General features: G+C 35.9%; 1 protein-coding gene across 10 annotated transcripts in view; it reads left to right on the top strand.

Moving 5' to 3' along the window:
* RBFOX1 (RNA binding fox-1 homolog 1) overlaps positions 1-19,239 on the top strand; it is a 122,834-nt gene that overhangs the window by 98,880 nt on the left and 4,715 nt on the right. For 4 of the 10 annotated variants that reach the window (XM_027896691.1, XM_027896690.1, XM_027896686.1 and 1 more), the window contains one exon: positions 8,777-8,829. The exons of the other annotated variants lie outside the window; for them this stretch is intronic. In XM_027896691.1, the coding sequence (XP_027752492.1) occupies positions 8,777-8,829 (53 nt within the window). The remainder of the gene's footprint in view (positions 1-8,776; positions 8,830-19,239) is intronic. 10 annotated transcript variants of the gene reach the window in all.

Genomic DNA, 19,239 nt, shown 5'->3' with positions numbered 1-19,239 from the left:
TGGAGCACTTCTGAAGTAAAATTACAGTACTACTTCTTCAAGTATTTAATGTAAGTGTCTAGAGTGTGTTAATTGCAGTAAAAGACCAATAATTTTGGAGCAGTTATGCCACTGAGATCAGTTTGAATTCTACTCTGGAGTTTTGTTGTATTCACAATTTCACTATTAGTTTTAGGTTTCATATTAAAATGTTAAGATCTACTAAAAAATCACCCATGTTCCTCTTGCAGATAAATATATATATTTTTATTATATAAATTATTAACGTTGTGTAATCATACGTAGAAAAATGCCACTGATACAGGAGGTAATATGACTTAGACCCAAGTCTATTTGTATACTCTTTAAAAAATAAATAAATCAGGAAATAAAGTGTGTAGATCATTAATGTGAAAGGTGAAAGGGCCACAGGTTTTTCCACTGGTTGTTATGTGAGACATATATTAAAAATAAGATTTAATGCAGTCTTTGAGGGTAATGGAAGGAGGGAGAAGGGGAGTTTGTATACAAGACATTGCCATGGCAGAATTACATCTGCCCTGTGTGCAGCATGGATACCTTTTCTTTTCTCCAACCTGTTTTATGGCCACAGGGTCAGGCTTTTCTAAAAGGAACCTCTCTCTCGTAGCCTTTGAATGGGTTGTTTAGCTAGTTCAGTATGAAGGCTAAAAAAACTGCCTGCCCATCTGCTGGGGAAAGCCTGACACGAGAATACAAATTATGAGAAAGAACCTTCTGTTGACCATCTTTCCCTTTAGGTGTTTTTTTTTTTTTGTCCTTGTTTTGTTTTTGTTTGGTTTGGTTGTTTGTTTTCTCTCTGAGCAAATGGAATAATACAGGCATATCACTGGTCTTGGGAATGCACATTTCCATTAGTTTTCAGAGGAGTTAGAGGTTAGGTTTTGTTTTGTTTTGTTTTTTTTTCCTTTCCTTGAAGGTGTGCTTTTTGCAATTGCAAAAGTACTTTTTTGGTATTAAAACAAATTATTCCTGTGCAAGAAGTTGTGTGAGTAGTGGCAGGACGAAATTTAATGAGGGATTTCTTTTCTTTTCTGTCTCCTGCTGTCTCTGGCATTCTGAGTTATAGTAGAGACATCTTGTCATTGGCTAAATCACACTGAAATGTCCTGTGCTGAGCACAAAGAAGACGCAAATGAGAAGCAATGCAGGGGTGACTAACCTGGCAGGCAAATTAAGGGCTTGGTTGAGCTGCCTGGAAGCAGGGATTTAGTGCCATTTCAGACACTCAAGGGCATGTGAGAGACCCAGGGAGGCAAGGGGGACACAGGACCTTCTGGAGTGGCAGCTGAGCCCGGGCAGATGGATGAGCTGCCTTTGCTTGGGCAGTGAGGATGAGCTTTAGTGTTTTCTGTGCAGTAATAGTTGCAGAAGTAGCTATGTTAATTTATTTTGATGCAGGGTTTTCCTTTATCTATTTCCAAGACCCACCTCAAAATTTCAGAAAAGAGCATTTAGTGAAATGGTCAGGAATGGTGGAGGTAGGACAGCATTACCTTCTGACAAGGAAAGCAAAATATCCACCTCTTCCTCTTTGTCTTGGCATCATTATTAGTGATTAGGCTGAACAAGCAGAACAATTCCGTTGTTCAAAAACAAGTTGAACAGTTCTGCAGAAAAAAAGAACCTGACATTGAAGAAATTAGTCTAAAAGTAAAAGTATACTTTCCTGATGCACATCAGGCTGAACCAGTTACTGTTAGTGTTGTTGAAGCTTGATACTGCATGAATTATTTATAGTTTTATTCTCACTTCTTATAGGTATGGCTGTGAAGTTGTTTAGGTGTCTTGTGCTGTGATTCAAATGCTATGAGTATGATAATGTACTTTGATCTTACAGTAATGGGAATATAAAGCATAATAATAGCAAAAATCAACCTTCTAATTATAGTTATGATGCTAACATTAAAAAGTTTAAATTCTTTGATAGCTTTGATATTTAAATTTAGGACACCAGAAGGAGGGAGTTGGGGAGGACTTAATAAAGGGATTTTAGAGGGAAACTTTGTCCCTCCTTGAATATTGCAGGAGCTATTCAAGGAGCCAGTTGTCAGCTATATTATAATTCATAGTGAAAAAGCCCTCAACATTAGAGTCCTCACAAGAGCAGCAAAACCTTAACATTTAGAGCAGGAAGGAAAAATAATATGTTTAATAATATAATGGAGAAATGTATAGGTGTACAACTCTGCTGGGAAAAATCATTGCTACGCTCCATAGTTAGCCCCAGATCCTTGGAGAATAGAGTTTGGAATAACTCCTGTGAAGTCAGTGTTTTCAGTAAAGCTGCATCAATTTTACAGGCTGAGATTCTGATCCCTGAACTCTAAATACTGGCTGTGTTTGTAAATCCCATGGTGGTCTTACCAGAAAAACTTAACAGAGTAAATATAGTTTACATCTTCCCACTGTAATTTCTGTTCACTATTGTGTTTTCCTTCATCTTCATTTCTGATGTTCCAGGGCTCTGCACTGTTTGCAGCAGTTGCTGTATTTTTGGGAGGGGGTCTGCACCTCTGTGTTAAGCAAAATTATTTGTCTACTTTTGTGAAGTTTGTCAGCAAAACCTAAGAATTCACGTGTATGAAGCATAATCACTGTATATTAGTGGATGATAATTTCTTTTCATTTCAAATTACCTAGAGCTAGTTTGGTTATTTTTAGGGAAGTCCTGATTTCTTAAAATCCTTCTTGACCTTTAGTATGGTTTCTATTTTAAGGAAGCTCTGTGTTGCCAAGGAGAGGGATTGAAAACTTCTGTGAGTGCTGGGTGAAATTAGGTGTGTGCAAAGATTTTGTACTTAATCGTGTGCTGTTTGAAATATAAATAATGTTGAAAAGTCCAACTGTCATTCAACCTGTTTAGGAAGAACAGAGAACATAGAGAACATTTAGTCCTTTCTATCCTTGTAGGGGCAAAAATATATGAATTTCCAAGACATAGCTGGGAGAGGTTCTGTACATCTGAAGAGCAGCAGGGCCAAGGAGTGCAGGGGGGGAAAAGTAGTAGGTTGGTGCTTCTCTAGGAACGTGGAGTAGTGCAGACACAGAGGAGCACATTCTTTCCCAGGGTGGGACAATGACATGGTAGCCCTCAGGGTGACATTCTATCCTGACCTCAGGCTGGAATTGTGCTTCATGATAGTTAGAGCCCTCAAGTCATAAAACCCCAGCAACTGAGACCTATTCTCTGAATCTCTTCCTCTCTTCCACTTCCAGGTTCTGAATTTACCAATAGTAAAATAGGCAAATCTCTTATGTGTCAGGCAGGATCAGTGGGGGAGTCTGTACCAGGTCTGTACCCAATCTGTTGGAAGTTTCTGCTCTTTCTGAGCTCCACTCTACTTTAAGTTGCCACTGACCTTTATTTTAAAGTCTGTTTAGATGTAGAAAATTTAATAAATGTTGTATCTACTAATGTTTAACTGAATTATTAGAGTTTCAGTATTAAAGAAGACTTTTACCCCAACTTAACAGTGAGCAGAATCTCCCAGTTTGTCCACGTGTGAAGGAGGCTAAAGTTCAGTATTGTATTGAAGATGGTACAAAGCAGAATTTTGCTCACTGTTCTGAAATATATTTAACACTCCAGTAGCTGAGATCATTGCTGTTAGTGTTTATGAGGATGGGAAATGTAAAGGGAATTTTAGAAAACATTGAAGAGAAGTTCCTTAGACAGAATTGCTGATAATACTCTAACTTAATTTTTCCTGATGGAGCATGTAAAGAACATATGCACCAAAAGCTAATCAACTTCAGTGGAATATCAGATACCTTAAACTAGAAACTCTCAGAATATGTAGATTAAAAGCAATTTAAAAAGAGAGTCAAGACTAAACACGCTTACAGAAAAGATTTCTGTAGAGCTAAAAGCTAAAAGTGCTTTAGTAATTAGAAATTGTATTTACTACAAATAGGAATTACAAACTGTTGGCATGTTTCTACTAAATTTCACATATATGACCTTACCTAAGGTTCCCTTCAGTGTTGATATGCATGTGGCTCCTGTATCAGGTCAGGATGATTTAGAATTGACATGTGGACGTTTTTTCCTGTACTCTTTCAGCACAGTTAATGTGACTTGTGTGAAGCAAGACAGTGAAAGAGAGCTCTTCTTGAAAAATGGGCAGGTGTTTTTTTTTTAGTAAGGGAAAGTACTGGCAAAATACATTTATGAGACATCTAAGACCTCTTAATAAGCTTGTGGTAGTATAAACAGGCTGAAGAAATTAGGTTATAGTTTGAGTTGGGTTTGTTTTCTTTTTTTCTTTAAAGTTGAATAGTCCAGAAGGCCTAATTTCTGTGAGTATATAACATTTACTGAAGTAGTTTGTTATTAGTAATATTTGTCACTAAATAGTATATATAACAAAAAACTTTAGTCAAGCTTCATTTAAACTCCTGTTCTTCACCTGCTTAAATATTTTGGTTTAATACTCTATTATACAAATTTTTTAATTCAGTGGCCTGCTTTCATTTAGAACAGGGTACTTTTAGTCCGGTGATAAAGCTGCACCTGAAAAATATTTTGTTATTCTCTTTTAAATTTGATGCTGCAGAGTGTGGGTGTGATTCTGACAGCTGAAGTTTTCCTGGCCACCTCATGCTATCACAAAAACTTTCAAACAATACCTGGTTTTATAGTGCAAGCCCCATGCCTGTCCCAATACAAAATATTAGTTTTAATAATGACTGAAGATCATTCCTGAGGGAATGATAAGCTCTAACTTTGCTAATGAAGAATCTTGTAGTAAAAGCTCTCCTATAATAAAAGGTGCAGTACAGAAAGACGCAGGTAGAAAACTATTCTTCTTTTTACTTTGAAGCTACCCTGTGAAAAATAATGCCAAGAATGGAAACACTGACAGAGCATGGTGAGATTTCTCTCCTAAAGCTATTGTCCATTCTACCACAGCTTGCATCTTTCTAGGACAGCAAAAATTCACACAAGGTTTCTTCACAGAAGGAGTTTTGTATACTAAACAGTCATAGCCAGGGTAAGGCTCAGGCTCCAGTGATTAAAGATCTTGGGAAAAAAAAAAAACAAAACTCTGGTTTATGCTACAGTATGGCATGATTTCACCTCACTAACAGCATCAAGGAGAGAGAAAGCAAGCATGTAATGTGTTGGATATGCAAAAGGTCTGGTGGAGAGAAAGAACAGGTGCTGGAACAGGGAGGTTTATGTCAGATGTGGAGGCTCAGAGGCATGTGTTTATTAGGAGTCTGCCAAAGGGACTACAGGGAATGGAGCAGAGGAAATTAGAAGATATTCAAACCTTCTGAAGATGGTGTAATGCAGGTTCAATAACTACCCCAAAGGAAGAAAGTGCATCTAAATCACTTAATAGTACTTCTGTTGTCCTCTCCTTCTGTTCTTGTCTGAGTTCAGGAAACATAACAAATGTTTAAACAGGGTTGTTTTTTTTTTCAAACTTGAAAAATATCTTTATTACCATACTGGTAAAAAACGTGTTAGTTTTCAATTTGCTGGAAGAAATAAGAAATTGATATATAGGCTTGAGAGGAGCAATAGTATGCAGAGTGTTTGCCCTTGGGAAGTGGCTGCTGCGATGGAACACAGCCATTTGGAGTCCCAGCAGCACATTTTCATGACCCACACTGTCTGGGTTTCCATCAGAGAGCTCAGACTGCCAAAGAGTGCCAGCCCTGCACTTAAAAGGATTGCACTTAGCTCAGGGTGTGAGTATCTTAACTGTACATTCAGATCAATGTGTTAGTCATGTTATCCTTTCAGTTGTTTTTTTTTTTCTGTTTATCTCCCTTATATTCAGTAACAACTTCTAAAATTTTATTTGAACAAAAAAAAAAATAATGTTTTCTCATGTTGAAATCTGTGTTCTTTTACATCTGAAGTATAAACCAGCGAGCAGTAAAAATTTAGTTCTATACTTTCATTGTTAATACACAAATTAAATTATGGGAGTGATTCTGTATCTTAATAGAGCAGGGCTTATTGTATAATAAAGTTGGGTCCACTTACATTTCTTGTACGTTTTTGAATCATTAAAAGTCTAGAAGTGATGAGGAACACTAAACCAACCTAAAACGCATCATGAATTTTCATCATCTCTTCCTTGTGAGATTTTTAAGCCTTGTATGCTCAGTACAGTTAGTGCAGAAAATTGGTCTTTAAAGGGAACAGCCCTGCATTTGCAAAGGACTGAACTGGGTTACGTGTCCTTTGCCAGGTCTGTTTTCCACCTGCTTTTAAGACAGGTGGAATATGAGGCACCTCAATGTCAGCTTAATCCTTCTGAAGGATTCCTTTTGCAAACTTTGGGGTTGTCCACACTTAGGAAGAAAACTTGTGTAGTGATGAGCAGTTCTCCCTCTAGGTCTATGTGAACAGTAGTATAGAATTTAGTTAAATAAAAACCTGCCACTGTAAAATCATTGAAGATATCCAAGTTCTAAAGAATTTATTATAATTGTTACAAATAACACCTAATTAGTTATATAAATAAAAATGAACTGGCTTATTGAACTCCAGCTTCTAGTCTTTTTCTTCTCACAGATGCTATGCTGACCAGTACGTAACTTTCTACTTTTAAAACTTACTTATGGAGTTGTGAAATTAATTTTACAAAATCAAAACACATGGAAAATAATATCTTCTTATGAAGCAGTATAACAAGGAATGCTTATAGTAGATGGTTTTTAAATAGATATCCCTTTGGGTTACTTTTTTTTTAAAATTATTCTTCTACCGAAAACCACTAAAGAGTTGGTTTAAAAAAAGTAAGATTTCAGAACAGTTTCAATAACGTTTGTCATTGCAAAAGACAAATTGCAGGGTGTTCTGGGTTCTTTCTGTAGGTACTAACCCGGCATATTATCCTTGCAGATAATTCTGTACTTTGGCATCTGAACATAGAGTGTCTGGGGCTCAGTGTTCCACTGTTCTGAGCAGAGATAAAAAAGGAGTTTCTCAGTAACCACTTCAGAGACAGTTTTTAAGGAAAAGTGATCTTTTCATTTAGATGAGAGGGCAGTTTAATGACTTTATAGAAATGAATCAGAGGGATTTTCTGTTAAACAGTAGCTGGAAAGTCTGTATTGCAACTGACTGAATCCCTTTTAGGCAAGCCTCTAACTTTTTCTCTCTGTATAATTATCACAAGAGGTGATAGCAGTAAATACAGTGACAAATTATACTACCTAAGAAACGCAGAGTAGCTCTGTGTTTACATTGTGAAATTTATCCCCCTTTGTTTTTTTTTTTTTAAATTCAAGTCATTAGCATTACATGCAAGGCAAATCTCATTAGCTTTTGAAACTATTGCAGATGACAAAATAAAGAACAAAACTACCAGTTGTACATCCAGGTGATAATGAAAGAATATTCAGTTCGATCACTAAGTTCACACTAGAAGTATCTCTGGTAGGGCAGAGGCAGTGGTCAGATACTGCTTTTGTATGTAATCAATTCTGTCCCTGTAGTACGGATTGCAGATTCCTTCTTTTGTTTTTTCCCCCAAAATGTAAACCTCTAAGTAACAAGGTCCACAGATTTCTAAATGAGAAATTTCAACTCTCTCTAATACTTTGTAGATGAAGTAGTAAAAATAGATTTTGTTCTCTTGGGGTTTAAATCTTCAAGGCTCTGTTACCTCAAGAGACTTTTGCTCCTGAACAAAATAGTTTTCAGTAGCATCCTCAGGGTATTTAACGCTTGCAGGGCTAAGTTTTTCCAGGTAGTTCTTAATACTAGCCAGAACTAGTTCCTTCTGGCTCCTATTTATTAGGCTCTTGCATTTTAAAGCTGTGCAGAACAGAGATTTGCAGTTTTTCTACATGCCAGGCAGTGCAGGAGGCAGGAGCTCAGTGCAGTTGGGAGTAAAACAGTAAAACAAGTAAAACTTGTGAACCCAAGTGTTAACACTTCACCCAGGTTCTTTATTAATCCTGCACAACACCAAAATATTGCAAGGAAGCTGTGTATATGCATATAAAGGAGTCATTTGATGTTAATCCTTAAACATGGTTTCCAGTAACCCAAATCCTGTTTGCCTTGACTTCGGAAAGGACAAATCAGGATTTGTGGCATAATGAAGTTTTCTGCATTATGAAATATTAGTGTGTTTAGCATTTCTCTTTTTATGTTACCTGGTTTATAAAAGAATTTTGCAAGAGAAGGTTTATATTAAATGACTCATATCTCTAGCTTATTCTCCTAAGATTCTGCAAAAGACTTTTCTATGTATTTGGATGACAGTATATGAGAATATACTATGTCATTTTTTAACAAATAGCAGAAAATTAATTTTCTGATTGCAGTTATATTAGATGTAGAAAAAGCAAAATATTTTACTTTCAATATCCTTCTTTCAGATGCACAAAGTAAATTGCAATTTTAATTTTTTTTTTCCAAAGCGCTTTTTACATATTTTGCAGTAGTGCCCTTTAATAGCTATATCAATATATTGTTTTATTTTTATTAGACTTCATAAATATATTGACATATCTGTAACACTAAACATGAAGCTTCCAATGCAAGAGTTTGTACATAGTCCATATCCAAATGTCACCATTATTTCATTTAAAAGGTCCCAGCATGTCTACCTCATGATCCTTATGAACTCTAATAGTACTGAAATACGTCAACACTTTTTCTTGCTACATTCATTAAAATTAAGCACCCTTCCCCTCCCCCATCTGTAAACATCAAGTCAATTGGCAGCTAGCACATTTCCCAGTCAGCAAGCAGTATTGTGAATTTTATCTTCTCTTGCAGAAATCAATTCGTCTTCGTTGCAGCAGATGAAATTTCTTGTAACACCTCTGCAGGTAACAATCATTGCTACTTCTTGATGCATCCATCCAGGTCTCAATATCCTTTTTCACATGCTGCATTTAATCGTAAGACAAGGCCTAGGAAAGTCCAGAGTATAAATCTTTGGGATAGTTTGATTAATTTATAGCTTCAGCCTGTAGGTTCTGCCATAGAAAAGCCATTAGGTTATTGTGCTGACTTTGGTGTTTTATTTCCAGTTTAAATATCATATGGCCTAGTACATAAGGATGTGTTAAACCTTCTGATAAAAACTTACTGGGCAGTGCAATCAAGAGTGGGACTTTCAAAAAGCCAAACCAAGCAGAACTGATGAAAAGGGTGAAGGCTTTTAGATGTTTGTAGGACATTGTAAGTGCTATAGATGTAACAATTTTCTTTTCAACTCTTTGGGGGCAAATGATGCCCACAAGGGTAATGCAGACCCTAAAGCACTCACAAAGTCTATCCTATGGATAAGATAGTGGGAGAGAGGGTCTATGCCTTCAGAGGATCGCTCTCTAGTAAGTAAAAAGTCTTGATATACTATTGTGTTGTAAACCTTGGGTACAGAAGAATGAATAATGTCTTTAAAAGGTAATGGTATTTTGTAAATATATTGAATATGTCAAGGGATTTTCTCTCTTTTAAGCAATAGAGTTTGAACAAGTTTAGTCTTAATTCAGGTAAGGATGGTATTATATTGCTGCATAAGAAATCAAAAGGCAAAATCAATAGTAATAAGTGATGGGACTTTTTCTGCCAAAAACGTTATGCAAAAAATCAAGTTCATAGAAGTTGCTGATATTGAAGGATGAAAGGGTATATAGTGTGAAACAAAATGTTGGTATTAAGAAGTGTTTATTTATAGAGTTTTATATTAGCAGAAATAAGTGAAAGGTGATGAGATTTCTGTTTATGCCATAATATTCTACATAGAAACAGTGAAGAGGATTTATTTATGAAAAAGAAAATCATAGCTAAACCCAAAATATGCTAAAATTGTAGTAATGTCTATGCTAGCTATAGCAACTTTGGTGGTAATCTGAAAAGTTCTTCTGTAATAAAACTTGATTTAACATGGAATTTTCCAAGTCCTATATCATAAATAAAATACATTTTGAGAAGTCAACACTTGTCACATTCTTGACGTCACTAGACTTGGATTTTCGCTTCCATTATTTCCCTTGAACTTCCAGCTCAGCTCTTCATTGGAGTGAGCTCTAGTAGGAAGGCTACTAATTTGTAAATCTAAGCCTTTCTAAGTCAGAATAAATATAATTATTTTAGCAATTTTTATACTTGGAACTCTTGAGTTAGATGTGGGGTCTTTGGGGCCTGTTTTGCAGAGTGAACCCTTCTAAGCATTAATTACTGCTCTAATGAAGACATTTTTTTCCCCTCAATTGAAGCACAATTTAAGTGCCCAAGAGTCTATTATACACATTCTCTATTGGAATTCCAGTCAAAAATATGACACTCTTATTTATCAGTACATTCAGTGAACTTTACACAAAAGGAAATACATCTCTCTGTATATTCATTAAAACTTTTCAGTTTACCAGCTGATTACCTCTGTTGAATTGATTCAACCATAAGGTATTTTTGTTAGGTATATTTTTGACCATATGATAAACACATCCGTCATAAGTGACTGTAGGTGCCTTTTTTTTGCAGTAAGGTATAAAGTGGAAAGCTAATGAAAGCCTGTATCTACTGTTTCTAATATACTAAAGTTTTAGTAATGGAATTTAAAGGACTTTTGGCTTTATAAAAAAAATTAATTCTCTGGCCCACATTCCTGGGATTCAAGTTGCCAAAGTTGAATTTGGTCTTTTGAATCTGTAAGTTGAGTTGCAAGTAATTTATTACCTGATGTTTTCTGTTTTAATACATGGAGCATATATAGAGATACATAAACCTTTGAAACCAAAGTTAACCTTCCTGTGGTTTTTCAGATGCATGCAAAACGCCTGCAGTATGATTTTATAGTGCCTTTTTTTAGTGCTCCTAAACAAAATTGCAGTGATTTAACTGTGTTTGTAAAATTGGTATAAAGTGAAGATACTGATAATATGCTCAATGTTTGAAATGTGAGTATATGTATGTTTGTATTGTTTCCTTGTAAAGAATGTGTGTCTTCGTAGACTACAAATAGTAATATAACAAGGAAAGTTTTGGTTGGAACTTTTTCTTCCGATGGAAATGGGAGGTCTTGGGTGATTCTGCTGGTAATATTCACTCTTCTCTCCCTAATACTTTATCATTCCTGCCAGAGGATACTTAGCCCTCAGCCACATGATAATCTTATTTGATTTGGGAATAAAGTAATCTGGAGTAGATAAATGTGTTAATGAACAGACATCGTGTCCATATACACATTTCTGTTTAAATATGTGTATCTGTTCTTGAATGCACATTGCATAAGGAAAACCTCTTCAGGTATCTGCCAGAGGGATCCTTCCATGGGAAATTTAAAAGCATTTCACTCTTGATTGCATCCAGTGCATTCTGAGGCTAAAAATAATTACTCTTCAGAAGAGAAGTTCTGCACTTCTGGGATAGATCTTCTCTGGCAGGAATGATTAAAGGGTTTGCAAACAGATCTGAGCTAGAACAGAGGCAGGGAAACTATCAGAAACCTCCTAGCAGTTTGATGATGGAATTTTAACAAGGATCTCTTGAAGACCTTCCTCTAGCAAATCTCTGACCATAGCTACATTTGGGGAAAATTAATCCTGAGGTTCTTGGCTGATGGGGGGCAATGGGCATCTTGCCCTGTCAGGCTCTGGATAAATCAGAATGAGACCCAGAATAAACCCTTGGTTTATTTACATGTAGGTTGCAGAAAACGTCGTTCATTTTGCATCTTTAGCATTTTTAGTGGATTTTTCAAATCAGTGCTCAATCTATTTTTTTTTCTTTTAGGTTTTATAAGATCAAAATTCATAGTTTGTAAAGAAACAGTATTTTTAGTTTCTTTTCCAAGTGCATTCTCGGATGTACCTGCATATTACATTTTATATCTTTTGTGTAAAAATGAGACAGGATCATTATTCCAGATTTATATTACTCTCTCCCTCTTCTTCCCATTTTTAACTGTTATGTGACCTCCATGTACAAACAAAATAATCCAGTGTGGATGCATGCTTGGTATTATTTTTCTCCCAAATGTATTTGCAGTTTATGGTTTTGAAATAACAGAGAGGCAAGTGTATATATAAACCTGAATTTACAGTGAAGTATGGTGGAAGTGGATATAACATCTGTCCAATTGTGACTGTATTTATTTACATTTCTGAGCAGAATCAGCCCCAGGAGGAGGAATTGTGTGCTTGTGTGTGCACGCAAAGGAAATGCTTTGTAAAGCTTTAAAAGTTGACAGTGTTAGATTAAGTTATTGACCTCCACTTGGAGAAAGATACAGTCTCCAAAATAGATTAAACATTCTGAAAGATTTCATTTTATAACTCCAGGAAAGCAGGCAGCTTGAGGAAACAAACATTGGAGTTTGTACTGTTGAAATATTTGAAGAGAAAGAATAATGGCCATTTTTAACAAATGCAATTGCTCCAATCATTGCAATTTTCCTCTATACCATCATTAACCTGTCAGCACTAACACTTGCCTCAAATGTAGTTCATTAAGCAATAGCAAATATGGAAATACTTATTTAAAAGCAAATCAGTATTGGATGAAGTGCTTAAAATGTTTACAGTGCCTGTTGTGGCAAACCTGCCTCTTCTGTGTTATATGAATAATTTTAGCCGGTCAAAATTCTGCCATACATACTTGCATACATCTCATTGACCTATTCGTGTGTCTGGGAGGAGGTATTGATCAGATTATACTCTCGCAAAAGAATTTTGAGAGGGTATAATCCAAACTGCTTTGGAAGAATGCAGCTTCAGAGGTATTTCCTTTAGCCTGTTAGAATTACTGTGTGAAGACATATGCTCAGTTGTGAGAGGTTCTTCCCTTTTAGTGTTGCTACCAATGGGTTTGACTTCATTTCATGAAGCAATTTGACTGGGAAAATAACCATTTTCTATGAGATGCTTTTATTATTATATTATGCTCTTCCACTAATCAAATAAAAAATGACGATGAAGTAGCATCTGTAAGGTCTTTGTGCTAGTATTTATTTAAGGCTGTACTGCTGTTCCCTGTGAAAAATAGCAGATACTGAAGTTTTTGCTCTGGAAAGACTAGGAAATGTTGCACTAATGCACAGAATTAAACTTCTTCTATAAATTCAAGTGTCCTTTATGTTGGCAGTTTTAACTTGCGTTTACTGCTGCTATAAATAGTTGCCTATATGGAATTCCATTTGTTACAGCTTTTACTGCTCTCGGTGGTTGTGTGGTAAAGATGTTCAGCTATTGGATCAGTTGATAAAAATCAGTAAACACTTTGATTATCCTCTGTTCTTCTTTCATGAAGTTTGATTAATTCCTTTTTCTCACCCAGTGAAAACACTGGCAGCCCTTTCTGGCATCTTTGTCACTATCTCTCTGACAGCTCTGCCTTCCCCGTGCTCGCAGTTCTAGGTCAGTTCGCATGGCTAGTCAAATGTGACAACATGACAAGATTAAGTAAAGCTGAGGTTCTGTGATTTGTAAATGGAGGATTTGCAATGTGAAGCTCCTTTGATAACAGGAATAGTGAATAATCTGTGTTTGTCCTCAACAAGTGCGTTAGAAGCATGTGTGCACCTTCTGGGCTGTTTTTTTCTAACGAAGCAACTGGATTTTTTTTCTCTCTGGTAGCCTGGAAATAGTGCACATGAACAATGGTCTGTGTGTGTGCATGTTTGTATGCCTATATACAATAATTAAATAAGCAAGGATTCAGTTTTAGTATCTTGAGATTATCATATTCCATTTAAAACATAAAGCAAAAAATACTCTGGTTGCATTCTGCAGAACTTTACACACAAGCACAAAAGACTGCTTTAAAATTTAATAAACAAAGTACTCAGTATATTTATTATTGAACTAGATAAGAACTTCTTCAAGGTCTATTGCCCTGAAATATAACACCAATAGTAATAGGAAAATGCTTTACAGATCAAAGAAATACTTGGTTTTCATTGGAATAGAACTAGTTTTAGGTGTCACTTGATGGTAAGCCACAGTTTACCCAGTGGCTTTTTTTAAAGAACTTCATATGAATTCTCAGTTTCTCAGGTAGAGGCTACACAGAAAGATGGTGGTGGCAGCGTAGAATTATTATGTTAGATTTTTGACTAGGCATCAACTGAAATTCCCACATTTGTGTAAATCCAGACAGCAAGACTGAAGCTTGAATGAAAGTTTTTAAGCTGAGGTCTGTCCCTGCGATTACTCCATAGCAGTTACTCAGCATCAGCTCAGGGGAAAGTCACCTGTGCTGCTGTTTGTTACACTTCTATGTTTCTGCAAAGTAACCAATACCACTCATATTTATCTCAATGTTTAAAAAGGTGGTAGCTCAGCTTTTTCTGTCTGTAAACATATCACAAATTTCAAAAGAAGCTACAAGTTAGCAAACAGAAGTAAAAACGAAAACCACACCTCAGCACCAGTAACCAAAATTTCTGCAAAATAGGCCTGTTAATTAACAAGAAAATTAAATGGCCAAATTGAGCTGCAACATAAATAATTGAACAGTCAAGAACTGGAAATTCATCTCTACATACAGAAAATTCTGCATAGGCTTCTCAAGTTTCTCCTTGCTCCAACTGGCAGGAAAAAGTAAACACTGCTTTTAATGTTTCATCAGTGACATATTTATGAAGATCCTTTCATGGAAACCTTTCATTATCACCCTCTTCCTAGAAGACCCTGGTCAAGTTTCTTATCTCTGTGAAGGAATAGTAGTGCTGTACTGATAGGAAATCCCTTACGCCTTAAAGTTTCCCTGTTGTGCTGCCTGTCTCTTCCCAATTCTTTCTCTGCTCCACATCACAAATCATTCTTTGTGACCTATTACATTATAGGTTATGAAAGAGGAAGATGATATGCAATAAAGTATATTATGGTCCTATCTAGTGCAATGACCTTAGTGTTTGATAATGTGCATTTAAAACTTTGCATAAAGAATTTTAGCATCCTAAACCTTTCCAATCAAGCAAAATGACCAGAAACTGTTTTTATCAGCAGATTTCAGTTTTCTTGGTCTTAAGTTAAAACTCCAGAGACCTCTTTCTCCTTCTGAGATATGGAGAGAGACTCATTGGTCATTCAGATGACTGAAATGCCTAAAGTTGATCGGTGTTAATACCTCAAATGAAGTAACTGGTTGAGAGCAAGTGCTTTGAACACCAGAAGCAGATGCCATCCTACGGCAGTGAGATGAATTTTAAGTTAAGGGGCCACCCCTGCTGCACAGGTTTGACCCACCAAGCCTGAAATACTGCTCAGCAGTGTGGTGTGTGACTGGTGTGGTCAATAAGGAGCTCTGCTGCTCATGTCATCACAGTTACGTGACCCAGAGAAACAGCACTGTGATAGTTACTGGAATCTTTTATCTGGACAAGGCCAGGTTACCCTTGCTTTCCTTATATTCCTTCCAATTCTTTACTAAAATCTTCACATCTTTGTCTAAAATTTCCCTGAGTTCTACCTTTACCAGAGGGGAGCTGTGGATTGCCCTTCCTGTGCCACCTTGCCAATGGCAAGAGGCACATCCTGCAGCGATGCCCATTCCCTGGGGGACCAGGCAGGCAGGAGCACCAAAGCGCCCTGCACTGGACCAACTCCGACTTCACCACAACCCACTCCTTCAGTTGTTCCTTGTGAAATTCAGTAGTAATTCTCAGCACAAAAATTTTGGTAATTTAAGGTTATTCTGGTTAAAGATTCAATAGATACAGGTCTGAAGAAGAAACTGTTTTTTTCACTTGATTGTTCAGTTATAACCAAAGCTGGTAATGAATGGATAATATTTTGGAAAACTTAAAAATATGAGCTTTTCAGTGGTATACACACTTTGCTTGTGATATGGCAAGTAATGGGGTGTGAGAGCTCAGATTTAGCTGAGTTAGTGACCAATTTTTAGATTCTATCTTCATAATTCTTAAGCAGGTTCATAATTTTCTTTATTTCCTCCAGTGACGTGTAGATGTGAAAAAATGTGTTAACTTGGTTCTTATTTTGTAGGGTGAAATTTTCCTTACTGATGCTGCTTTCAAACCCTATAATTTGTATGTTATTCTAAATGTGTCCAGTATTGGATCTCCACTGTCTATGCTAGAACTGTATAGAAATACAGCCATAGTACTAAAGAACTTAAAATCCTAAAATTGCAATTATAATCAGAGACACTTTAACAACACCTACCACCGAAGACTTACATATTCCATTTAAAAAACCCTACTAAAATAAATCTCACAAATTCCCATTTTTAATTTTTTTTTTCATTTGTTCCATGGGCAACAAATTGTCCTTTAGGTAGTATTTTAACATTTCTAAGACCTCTGCTGAAGATGATTGACAAGACTGAGAAGCAGCATAACTAAAGAACATAGATGCTGAGTAAGATGCTGAGTAGTTTACAGTTAAATTACAGATGTTAGCATGGCTACACTTTTTTTCTCAGTTACTTCCCATTCAGTTGTTAGTCTAGCTATTTAAGAACCACTGTCAGTATGGTAACAAAATGCTAGCAAACAGGTTTTTTTCCCATTATGTCCTGAATACTTGTCCCAGATAGTGGAAACTAATGGGACATACCTTGTGCTAATTAGTGATACATCAAAATCATTCATCAGATGTGTTCTTAGACAAAGATTTGTGGGTGCCCAAATTCGTTTCGATACACTGATTTAACATCCTGTGGAATACACAGATAATCCCATTGGCTATTAATTTATTCAAAGTACTAGTCCTAAATTTTAGTAAATTGTTTACCTAGAATGATTATTTCCAGTGTAAATGATCACAAAGCATTTAAATGCCACTAATTTTAATGAGTAGTAAGCATGCTGGCAGTAATAGTGAATAAATGCACCAGTGTCTGTGTGACTGAAGCAGCTTACTGATTTGCAGTGTGACAGTATAGTTTAAATCCTTCTTACTATTTTCAGCATGGAAATCAGAATCTATTCTGCTAACCTTCTGAGCTTCTAAATTTGGTGTCATGCAAGGGCGTGTTTAAAAATTAGCATTTAAAAAGAAACCCACTTGCTTTAAGTTTAAGCTGACACTGTTCCTTTCCTCTGTGGAAATGAAATTTATTAATCATAATAAAACCATCATATTCTGAAGGTAGAGGTCACCCTGAGGAGGAAAAAAAAGTCTATTCATCACAGAGGAATTTCAATGCATTTTTTTCCCAGATAATATCTGAGCATGTGTTCTTTCTTCCCCTTTGGAAATATATTCTTCCGTGTTTGTGCTTACATATGTCAAGTGTATTTAGGAAGGTGCAAAAATGAGAATTTAATTTCATATATTTTATTTTCTTTTACAGAAGATTTGGAAGAATGCTTTTTATATTTAATTTTGTGTTTACATTGCACACAGTTTTTTGAGTGGAATTTCAATATCCTGTAAAAGAAAGAGAAGTAGTGTTTCTTATTTTAACAAGAGTATAAGCATTACTAATTCTGAAATATCATTTCCATGTTAATATCACAGTACAAACTTTAGCCTTATCATAATATAAATGTAAAACATTCCTTTTAAGGAGCAAGGATTAACTTTGGTCACAGTTCTCATGTTAGGATTACTTCGAAGCTCTTTTGTTTTAAGGAAGAAACATGGTTTATAAAGTAGGATGAAGAAAAGCAATGTAAAACACTGACAATAAGTGATTACTGCTTTGGCAAAGGAGTAATAAAATGCACTCAGAAGTCAATGCTGGGTTGAAACAGTCACATCTTTTGAAATTGCTTAATATGTGTGTTTATCCGTATTTTCCCCTTAGTTGTCAAGATTTCTGTCAAATCATGATGATATAATATTAGCAACATGTTTTATTACATAAGTGTTGTAAATTTGCCAGTTACTTCAGTAGCTGACTTAAATATAATAATAATTTAATAAAGCCCAAGAAATATGTATTCAGGCTTGTTCCTTCCTTGCATTATGGCTACTGAATGCCCAGTCATGGGTGACCTGTGAGACTGGTTTGTGAGGCATTGGGACAAAGTCAAGGATCCTGCAGGACTGGGGTGTAGGATGGACACAAAATGCAGCCAAAATTAATGTAATTGCTACAGAACTAAATTTATAGTCCTTGCTCAGTATTACAACAAACAGGTAGTCAGGAAAAAAAAAAGTGATTGCCTAAGACACTGTTCCCCCTGGATATTCATGAATACCTTTGACAGCAATAAGGACTTCTCTGCCCAAATCTAAAGTAAATATAGGTGTGGAGTAAGATATCGAGCCCAATTCATGAACTTGTGGTACTTTTAATAGTTTAACTCATCTTTAATGTATTAGTCCTTCGTAGAAATTTGGATTTACTTAGTAAACAGGACAGTACAACTGAAGGCATTCAGCTGCAATGGTTTTATTTTGTACTGAAACACCCAGATTTTAGAGCACTTTATAAAAACATAGACAAATGTTACATTTGCTCAAAATGGATGGGGAAAATTGGTTAATTCACAATACTGAGTGTTAAGCAATATGCACTTGGAAGGTTGAACTTGCTGACTTTTTTTCTACTTTTTATTTTTTTTCCATCAAGGTGTGTGGTTATATATTCTTGGAAAAGGAAAAGCATATGACTTCTGCAAATCTGTGACCCTGGGCTTGTTCATAGAGTCAGGGATGGGGATATAAAGTCTCTCTCTTTTCCGTGCTGAACCCTTTTGCCTTCAGCTAGCATGGTTGTCCCAGGAGGTTATTTGCTGGGATTTCCATATGAAATTAATCCCTCCTAATCTTGCAATTTTGGCTCAGTGAGATGGAGAATTAAAGACTACCTTGTCCGTGATAATTTCTGCTCTTTCCTTGAAGATGTCGCTGAGTAGGTGGGAATATCTAGTTCAGATAATTTGGACCTTTTCTCTACCTCACAGCCAGGACCCACAGTTGTGGGTGGTGGAGGATTGCATATGGCATGGGAACATTCCTTTCTCAGCTTTCCCTCAGCTGATTAGCTAGGAATCCACTACTCACATTCCACTTGTGGAGAAGCAAATACATGATATAATAAGACAACTGTCCTCTTTTCAAAAAAAGTAAGTTCATATATGTATCTGAAAAATAAGGTAGTTACAGAATGAGACCAGTGTCTGGTTAATGCTCACATAAGGCTAAAAAATAATGATTTTTAATTTTTTTTTAAGATATCAAGGGTATTATTAAAATTTAACTTGTTTACTATATTGGCCTTCATATACAGGACAACACTGTAATTACAAGATTACTTTTGTTGGTCTATGTGACACCTGAGAGCAAATGGAAATTCTTTGATTATAGACAAAGTGT

Source organism: Empidonax traillii, unplaced genomic scaffold (genome assembly GCF_003031625.1).
Source record: "Empidonax traillii isolate 1590-97213 ecotype Southwest subspecies unplaced genomic scaffold, ASM303162v1 scaffold511:size449868, whole genome shotgun sequence".
Taxonomy (NCBI): domain Eukaryota; kingdom Metazoa; phylum Chordata; class Aves; order Passeriformes; family Tyrannidae; genus Empidonax; species Empidonax traillii.
Note: the sequence above shows the minus strand (reverse complement) of the source record. Positions and strands in the feature narration are given on the sequence as shown.